Genomic DNA, 10,387 nt, shown 5'->3' with positions numbered 1-10,387 from the left:
AATTATTAAAAAAGCATTTACAGCAATTACATCACATTCCGGTTTTTCGTATCTCATGGTAACAATAAAGTTTCATTGCCCAGAAGTATTACGAGGATTTATTTAAAAAATTATATTTTCTATTGAATTACGTCAAAGCGTTATTTATGAATAGCCTTGAACCAATGCACAAACTCACAATAGTGTGCGAGTTTTGATTGCGTCGCGTGTAGGCGAAAGCAGGCGTCATACTGTAATAATTATCGTTTTTATTGTAAAGGATTTTCAATTTTATTAGACGTTGATATGATTGATTTTACCGTGGTGAAAGCGTGATACTGTTTTACGCTTATGTCAACACTCCTTGTATCCTTATTCTTTACTGATATAACTATTTAAAAATAAAAACAAATTAAATCAAATCTGAATGGGACCAGACGAAAACCAACAGATTTCAAATAAATAAAAGAATCATTATTTCTCCCAGTCAAAAGTACTGAGGCACAAAATAATTAGTAGAAGTACCTAATTGAAGTAACAAATATAAAATAAAAGTGCCAAGAATTGAGAACCTCCTCTTCTTTCGAAGTCGGTTGATAAACCGCTCGTGGGCTTGGCCTACTAATTGCTTCTCATGCCTTCACCTATCATCTAATGTAATTTTTTATCCCTGATTTAGTTAAACAAAAAATGTATCAGTCATACAGTTTACGTGCTCTACCGAGGTTGTTATAACAATTTTTGACATTATCTGAACAACTCTATAATCTTTATATAATTTTTAGATAGCCGAGCACCCATGTAGGCCACATCTCCGCTTCCCATCAGGTGGGATTGTGGTCAAACGTCTGCATATCGATTATAAAAAAAATAAACATTTCCTGAACAGATCTAAGCAATACGATTATTTACAACGTTGTCGTGTTTTAAAATGTCATCCAAATAACACGAAGGTACTACGGAAGGTACTAGAATTATTGAAACACAATAAACGTATGTGTTGATCGATACATACAACTTTCTCGTGACGCATGGCTCGGTTCAGTTCATTCAAAACATTAATTGAATGATTTTCAACCAACATTACACATGACCTTGAGTAGTTTTGGGTAGTTTTTATATGTTACTGTTGGTTTTATAAAGCGTAATATATAAAGCGTCTTTTAATGTTGGTTTCACCGCGTTTTAAAAAATCATCACATTCTTATCTACCTGCTTAATTGCATATTAATAAGCTGTACCTGTATGCGAATAATCGGTCAAGTGCGAGTCGCACTCGCATTATGGGTTCCGTAAGAATAGTTATTATCATTGGTCATGACCGTGCTGTCCGTCGCTTAAACTCGATTTCCTTATTTGGTACTAAAGTGGCAACGGAAATACATCATTGAACATTTCAATTTCTAACTATCAAGGTATCATGAGATATAGCCTGGAGACACACGAACGGACAGACAGACAACAGAAAAGTCGAAAATAAGAGTAAGGGTACCGTTTTACCCTTTGGATACATACGGAACTCTAAAAAACTGTGTTCTTATAGATATCTCAGTGCATATTATCGTAAAATTATAAAACCGGCATCCGAAAAACCGGCTGTCTATAAATGGCGTCTTGTAAGTGGTTCAAATATTCAATAGATAAGTAGGAAGAAACAGAGTGAAGAAACTAAAACTTATATTTTGTATTATACTAACTAACTTATATATTATATTATGTTGAAAAACTAATTTAACACAAACTAATTTAAAGCTTAGAAATCAGTCGACGGAAACATAAGTATATAATCGAATTTATTTAAATTGAATAAAAAAGAAACATTCCTCGTGTAAATCATGTGTTGATAAATTTTTGAAGCTTATAACCAACTAGCTGCGCCTCGCGGTTTCACACGCATAAGTCCGTATCCCGTAGGAATATCGGTATAAAAAGTTGCCTATATGTTATTCCAGTTGTCGAGCTGTCTACGTAACAAATTCCATTGCAATCGGTTCAGTAGTCTTTGCGTGAAAGAGCAACAAACACACATTCTTACAAACTTTCGCATTTATAATATTCGTAGGATAGACATAGCAGAGGCGTAGCTAGTACCCACCGCCGTGTCAGTGATACGGCGCACCAGGATATCGGGGCCACCTAACGTGTCATAAAGAAAATTAAAGTCAAAATAAGTGTTTTTTAGATTGGAGTTATCCGTTAAAAGTTCGATATATTTAGAAATTAAAAACTTTTTAACGGATTTTACGGACGCGATTTATTCATTATATTATTAACCCGACGTTTCGACAACTTTACAGCGAGCGTGGAGCGCGGGGAGACAGTCTCCCCGTGACCACGTGTAATATAATGAATAAACCGCGTTTAAAATCCGTTAAACAGTTTTTAATTTCTAAATGTATAATACTCGCGTAAAATCAAACACAAGAAAATACTAAGTTCGATATAATTATTAGAATATTAAATTCAGATATGTCATATTTGATATACTATGCACAAATTTTGATACCTACAAATCAGTAGTTCACCGACGTTGGACACAATTTTTTTCAATAGACTCCAGTGTACCAATACATGTAAATTGAATAAACACTCGCGCTGAGATGATTTTCGTTTCCCTTTATTATAGAAACATGCTCGCTATCACCTTTAAGACAATTAACTTGAATAGTAATTAAGTCTTACACGTCATCAGTTCTAATATAGAATGTAATCTATTCGTTTGATCATTGATTTCAAAAGCTTTACGAGTATTGCGCCATCGCTCCACTTCCGAGTAGGTGTTGTATATCACAGCTTATGTAACATACGGATAATGTTCTCTTGTAGTAATATAATTTGGAAATTTCTGGTCTTTGAATACGTTCAAACTTTATCCTTTAATTTTCCTCTTTATGATATTAGTGTAGATATGGAATTAACCTGGATGAGAAGATATTTGATTTTTATTAAGAGTTTTTGAACAAAAAAGGGAGCGGGTTCTCAATTCGACTGTACTTTTTTTGTTACCCCGACTTCTTAATAGGTGAACCGATTTTGATGACGCTTTTATTTATTTGAAAGCTGGTGTGTGGTGCCTCCCGTGTGTTGTCCTGTTTAAATTTGTTTTAGTTCTCACAATTCGAGGGCGGTGTAGTTTTTTGTTAAAAATATTGTTTTTTTTTTCATTATAAAGATTTTTTTTATTGTGTATAGGAAAGATAAGGATATGGATTATCTTCTCTCCTTGATGGAATTGGGGATTATTATTTTATTTATCGCATGCCTATTGATTTCTACATTTACGCTTCATTTTGTCACTATGCTATCTACGTATTAACTATATTTCACTTTAATTGGTTTATTATTACATCTTGATTGGGTACTTGGTCTTTGGTTTATCAAATTTTATAACTAATCGTCTCTGGGTTTATCAAATTTGTAATCGATTGTCTGTGGTTCATCATATTTGTTAGCGGGGATTCCCTCTATTACGAGGAGAAGTATGCGTGATCTCATTTATGTTGGCGAATATCCAACTGTTCTTACAGTGAGTCATAGATTTCTAGCTGAATTCGCGTTGTAGGTCTGTAGGTCGTTTCAGTTATCGGATTGCGGATGATCATAATATACTACAGATTGTTCAATGATTAAATACACGTATATTAGTTTAAATTATATTGTCTGAAATGAATACGTGTGTATGTATAACACGTTATACGTATTAGAATGTTTTACAGTGAAATGTTATATCTATTGATATATAACACAATACGAAACAATGGAAACGTATTAGTTTATTATAATTTTTTTGAGGAAAAAACATCAGACGAAATTGTACTGTCGAGTCATAAACTGTAAGCTGAAATTTATATAGCCACTATATATTTATAATGATTTGTCATTTAAGCATATTTAATACGCTGTGATGAAGTTGAAAAGATGCTTATTTAAAAATGTACATTAATATCTATATGTATGATTAAATTAAATCAATAACATCGTATTTGTTTCATCCAAACCATGGATGGACTCCAAGTTCGTATGACAAACCTTTAACACGTGTTTTTCTAGTTGTTAAAACACTAATCCTACTGCCTACTAATATTATAAATGCGAAAGTTTGTAAGGATGTGTGTGTGTTTGTTACTGTTTCACGCAAAAACTACTGAACCGAGTGCAAGAAATTTGATACATAGGTAGTTTGACAACTGGAATAACATATTGGCAAATTTTAATATATACCCGATATTCCTGCGGGATACAGATTTACGTAGGTGAAACCGCGGAGCGCAGCTAGTATGACATAATATCATGTTACTGTTTTAAATATTTCCCACAGGTACAAATCATATAATATGATATGAGTCATTCCAACTCTATAACCAACGAACGATAAGAACTTAGGGCGGGCAGGTTTTTGTTTGAGTGGGGAAATCTTGTATATAGATACCCTCGACCTCTGGGGAAGGAGTAAACGACTAAAACCCCACTGTGTTCCGTCAAGCCGCTTTAGTGACGGGGCAACGGGAGCTGGTTATTTATGAGCACACCCTGTTGGCTTGCCATGGCTTCAATTAAGCAATCATTTTAATGGATTTATGAAAACGTATTTTTTTTATTATTGTAAACATTATATTTGTGATACCGCTAAGTCGTGAGTCGTGACTTTACCGTTGATTCCAAAATTAATGACGAAGTAATATAATTGTGTAGTATTTTTTTGATTGTATTTTTTAGAAAAAAAATCGTATTGGAATTCCTCAACATTCATTGTGATAATCACAATTCTTGTTTAAATTTGTACATAAGTACCTATTAGGAAAACTGTATATGTTTCATTACGGTAACTCAATCGCAAATTATTAAACTTATTTACGCATTTAACTTTGCCATTTGAAGGAAAATGTCCCTACAAATTGCCCCATTTCAATAATAATTCGTTCATATCGAATGGAGGCAACCCTAAGTTCTGAATTGCATTCACGTTTCGCGAAACTATGACACTGTATCCCTTGGCACTTCTACGCATGTGCATGTCGATTGAGCAGAGCAATCTAGTCCGTATTGACAGTAAATACGACGCACAGAGAATAGTCTGCATCTGCGAATATCAGTCAGGACTCGGGAGGCTTTGCCTGAGGTGATCTACATTGACTTTGTGGAAGATTGGGCGAATATTGATAATGCAAGAGAAAGGTGATGTATTTGTTTGGAATTAGTTGTGTTACAATGTGATTCAAGTGTTTTTTTTATATTTATTTGAGCAAAAGTAAAGAACATATTGTTGTTATGCTTACCTACCTCTTTGTTTTGACACGAAGATGTCGTTTCTTCTTTCGTTTGTTCGAGAATAAATAACCTATGCAGTATAGAGGCTACGTTGTTGAATGATTGTTTTATTTTGTAATTGTTTTAGTATTGTACAGTGAAATAATGAAAAATTAACATACGACCGACCGTATCAAAAAGCGAAGGAGGTTGTACATTCAACAGTAAAAACTGATTTGGTTTTGGTACTCCTTAACCCCATGGATGTTTAATTGGTTGAGGTGATTCTTTCATGATTCTTTGTTTCATAAGAATATTAGAAGTTCGTTGTTCTAACGAGTTATTATTGAGTGCTGTTTCATGCAATACATTCAAAATCTCGATGATTTGATTTTATTTAGGTGAGATATCTTCGTTAATTTGTTCCCCGAATCCAATGGTCTGATATAGGATATTCTGATCGGCTACACAGGCTTCTTGGAAAGTCATTGTTTACATTGCTTATCTAACGTTACACAGTGACGTCACGGCGGCGACACGGTGTCTAGTGGCTCTCGATCGAAGTTCTATAGTGACCTTTACTGTCAGGACTCGGGAGTGTACCGTTGTATTATTTATTAGATTACTTTATAAGCTTTAGTAATGAACTTTGCATCACTATTCGCTGCTAATATTATAATTGCGACTGAAACTGTCTATCTATTTTCTTCGCGTGTAAACCACGGAACGATTTAAACGAAATTTGGTACAGAGATAGTGTGTGATCCGAGACAGGATACTGAATAGTTGTCATCCCGGATATCACACGGGAACGGGATCTTTGCGGGAAATCCCCGGGATTGTCCACCTGCTGTGAATGCACGAGCGAAAATCTAGTAGCACAGCTATTTCTAAGACCGCTTCTAGGCGATATTATTTATTGCTAATGCAACGACTATACACGATAGTCACTTCGTTGCACAAATATAAGATTTTAACGCGTTTTTTTTCATGTTAATACAAGTTGTTATAAAGGCATTGAACCATACAACTAATTGATTATATTCACAACACACTTCCACTAATATATAATATATTTAAAGCTATTTATGTAATCATTAACGAATTATAGGCTTAATCATATATAAATAATTCGTATATTCAAACTAAAACATGTACATACACACGCGACATTGATACGCTGTCAGTATATAAATTAAACGATATTTATTGATCACTGTTTTTTAGCCTGAGTTACGGCACGGTACAGCAAGTCAAGCAATTAGTGTGAAAGCAAATACATTATTATCTGATCAATTATTTATTTATAAACATCAGATGTTGTTAACGAGCAAAACTCATCTCTATAACGCAAGCTAAGAACACAGAGTCGCACTAGCGCACAATGTAACAGCAGCCGCACAGAATAATTCAAAGAAAATTAGTTGTTTCATTTTATATTTACGATTTCAGATCAACAAGGAGGTTACCCGCAGGGCGGTTACCCGCAGGGCGGTTATCCACAGGGCGGTTACCCACAAGGCGGTTACCCACAAGGCGGTTATCCACAAGGCGGTTATCCACAGGGCGGTTACCCACCTCCGCAGCCCGGATTCCAACCCGCGGGCTATGGCGGCGCAGGATATGGCGAGGTATGTTTTAAACAAACACCCAAGCTTTCGCGATTGTAGGGCGCTTTCTTCGACTTGAAAAGAAGCAAATAGCTAAATAACAATAAAAATAATTAGAAATATTTAAACATAACAATATACTCATGCATCCTACTCCTACTTATATCCTATCCTACTAATATTATAAATGCGAAAGTTTGTAAGGATGTGTTTAATAATATAAAAAAAAATAACTATACGCGAATGATCCTAGCTTTTGACGTATTAAATACACGCAAAACGAGTGTGCCGTGTTTTTTGAAGGGTGGATAACTAAAATAATTATTATAATATGAACATTTACGATTATGGATGAATGGCTTGGTGGCAGTTCTAATGTAAGTTTATACTCCATGTATAACAAAAATGTAAGTTTTTCAACGCCCTTTGTTAGGTTGAAATAACTTAAATTTTACTTTAAGGAGATCTCTGTTTCTTTTGCAAGCGTCCAATCCATAAGATAATATTCTAAAACATAACCTACTGACAGATATATAGATAAAAAGTATTGTTCTGGCCCATATAACTTTAGTAACGCACTGTGATACAATCAATCTTTATCCAAAAGTCGCAAAGATAGATTAATCTAGCAATCAATTTTCTAAGTAAAGCTCTTCCATACACAATAGAAAAATTATCTCTGTATTGCCATACAAATTAAAGGTCAACATACAATCGGATATTGACGCTTATCCTGGGATGGAAGACACATTGTTTTTTTCGACCGTAAATCAACAACCAATACATTAATCCCTAGTCTATTTCTTAACTTTGAAATAAGACGGCCTCGATAAAATTAAAATACATAAAGCCCTTCCCAGTCAATTTTTTAGAATTCCAAATGAACTAGAACACATTTATTACACGGCATGTTTGATTTCAATCTTATCTAAACACCAACTACGAAAATACGCCTCTTTTTAGAGGTATGCCACTAAAAAGATGCACCTACTAAAATTAAAAAGGTTTTCCAATACATAACTGTCGCTATAACAATTGCAGTAGGAACAAATAATCCATTTGAGTGGCTAATTTCGTGGTCGATCAATAGCCGCTATTGTAAACTCAATTCATGTTAATGGGTTTTTGATAATATCTAGCGAGTTATTCTAGAAGGTCACTGGATGCGGTGGAATCGAATTAAAAATTGATAAAATGTGGGATCACACACTCCACACACCTGGGGGGCGGAATGCATTTCATGTTTCATGCATTTAAGACTTATGGGGCAAGTTGATAATAAATTTCTGCTCTCATTCAGAAATGAAACACCAGAAAACATTGTTATTCTTATCACAGTGCTAAAAGTTGTAGGGATATGAATTTCATTCCATTAGATGATAATACACAATATGATGTAAGGCTTATAGTAGAGTAATCATCGTTATCTGTTTGAATGGCGGCATAATGTATCACTATATCATAGTACCTAAACTTATACAACATCTCACATTTGCACGATCTCGCATCGACTCGAGTTGCTGCAATAAATATACGTTTGAATGCGTGCATTCAACGCCAGACAGGCGAATAACTCCTTAGTCTACTGTTCTGTGTTTGCTGTGACGCTGTTCAAGTGCGGGTTGAAAGTATTATTACTTTGTCTTTGTTTGTTGTCGAGCCTTTTGTCTTCTTTGAACTTTTTAATTCTCGGCATGTCCGAGAGTTAAAAAGTTCGACGACACGTGACATCTGCCAACTCGCACTTGGCCAGCGTGGTGGATTATGGCCTGAACCCTCATAGGGGACCTGTGTCCCAGCAGTGTGTTCCCACTGTTTATATGGGCTGATGATGATGATGATGATGATGATGATATTCAATTTTGTTTTGTGTTTTTACATTACAGCCGGGGTACGGTGGTCCCGCCGGTCTGGGCGAGGATGCGGACGTCAAGGGGTTTGATTTCAACGAGCAGAGCATCAGGAAATCTTTCATACGAAAGGTGAGTAAGATACAAATGTATAAAATGGTTAGCTTATGTTGTTTTATGCCATAAGCGGGAAGCTGAGCTGGTGGTTCGGATGATGGTAACTGGTAGAGGCAAGGCCGCTGCGAATGTGTTGTGCGCTGTCCGCTTTTGTGAGGTGAGTGATAAGGAAAGCATTGACGATTGGAAGATGCAATGGAATTGCATGGGTGAGGAAAAGACAACGGGCCTCCGGCTCCCCCACGCACCGTATGAAACACAGTAGCATGCTATTATTTCTGTAGGGTTGTGGTACTTTCCCAGTGCGAGTTGACCTTATTCGTGCTAAAGAGTACTCGACTCCCACATTAGATTGTATTAAAGAGATTTTACATACTCCAAAACAATCCACGTACTAAAAACCTCCAAAAGCAAAATAAAAACAATAAAATATAAATCAAACACAAGAAAATACTAATAAAAAATAAGTTTAATAAAAATCTCAAACCCCTGACTTTTAAGTCCAAGATCCTCACCACAGCAGTATAAATATTAAAACATAATCTCGCAGGTGTACTCCATACTGATGTGCCAGCTGCTGGTCACTATGGCGTTCATCACCCTCTTCTCATTCCACGAGCCGACTAAGCTGTGGGTGCAGAGGAACACATACACTTTGTGAGTATTGGTTATTTATCTTATATATAAAATTCTCGTGTCACAATGTTAGTCTCTATACTCCACCGAAACGGCTTGACCGATTCCTCTGAAATTTGGTAAGCATATTGGGTAGGTCTGAGAATCGGCTAACATCTATTTTTCACACGCCTAAATGATAAGAGTAAGGCAGAACAGCGTTTGCCGGGTGCAGCTAGTTTATTTATAAATATGTTATGTGCAGGAAGATGGGTTTCCTGCATTGTAAAAGGATCCTCCCTCTATCGATGCAGGAATTCTATGGATAGACCGAGTTCTTAACCGACTTTCAAAAAAAAGAGGAGATTCTTAATTTTACTACTACTTTTTTATGTTTCTTACCTTATAACGTTTTACTGGGTGAACCGATTTTGATGATTCTTGCTACACCGCAAAGCTTGTCATGTGGTTCTTCTTAAATTTGAAGACGTTCTGACAATCGGGAAGCGGTTTAGATTTTTTTTTGTTATCTAAATGTTATATATATTACGTGTGACATTGACTTTAATCAAATCTGCACGCATGTGCACTTTGATCCAATTTAAAAGATAGAAAAAATTTATATTATAACAATTAATGACTGTGTAAATAAATGACTACCTGGGGTGTGCAGCATATATCAAACTGTCACACTTCATATTTATATTATAAATGTGAAAGTTTGTTTGTTTGGATGTTTGTCCGTCGAATCCCTCTGAAACTACTGAATGGATTTTGATGAAATTTCGTATTTCCACATGGTGTGATCTGACATGGGCGGTAGGATACGCTCCTTTGGGGTAGAGCAGAAACCTTGATATCCGGGCGGAGCCGGGACGAGCGTTTAATGTGTTTTTTTTTTAACACGCTTTTATTAGCTTCACTTGTATGTTTGTATGTATGTATGTATGTAACTCACACCCGTTTTTC

The 10,387-nt window shown here is 35.5% G+C and overlaps 1 protein-coding gene across 4 annotated transcripts in view; it reads left to right on the top strand.

The window, feature by feature from the left end:
- LOC119840678 (protein lifeguard 1-like) overlaps positions 1-10,387 on the top strand; it is an 18,145-nt gene that overhangs the window by 3,668 nt on the left and 4,090 nt on the right. For 3 of the 4 annotated variants that reach the window (XM_038367377.1, XM_038367376.1, XM_038367380.1), the window contains 3 exons: positions 6,679-6,857; positions 8,723-8,818; positions 9,354-9,460. In XM_038367377.1, coding sequence (XP_038223305.1) covers positions 6,679-6,857; positions 8,723-8,818; positions 9,354-9,460 — 382 coding nt within the window. Of the gene's footprint in view, positions 1-5,012; positions 5,155-6,678; positions 6,858-8,722; positions 8,819-9,353; positions 9,461-10,387 lie in introns of those variants that run through there. The other variant, XM_038367378.1, reaches the window with a different exon arrangement.

The sequence above is a fragment of the Zerene cesonia genome, chromosome 7 (genome assembly GCF_012273895.1).
Source record: "Zerene cesonia ecotype Mississippi chromosome 7, Zerene_cesonia_1.1, whole genome shotgun sequence".
Lineage (NCBI taxonomy): Eukaryota > Metazoa > Arthropoda > Insecta > Lepidoptera > Pieridae > Zerene > Zerene cesonia.
Note: the sequence above shows the minus strand (reverse complement) of the source record. Positions and strands in the feature narration are given on the sequence as shown.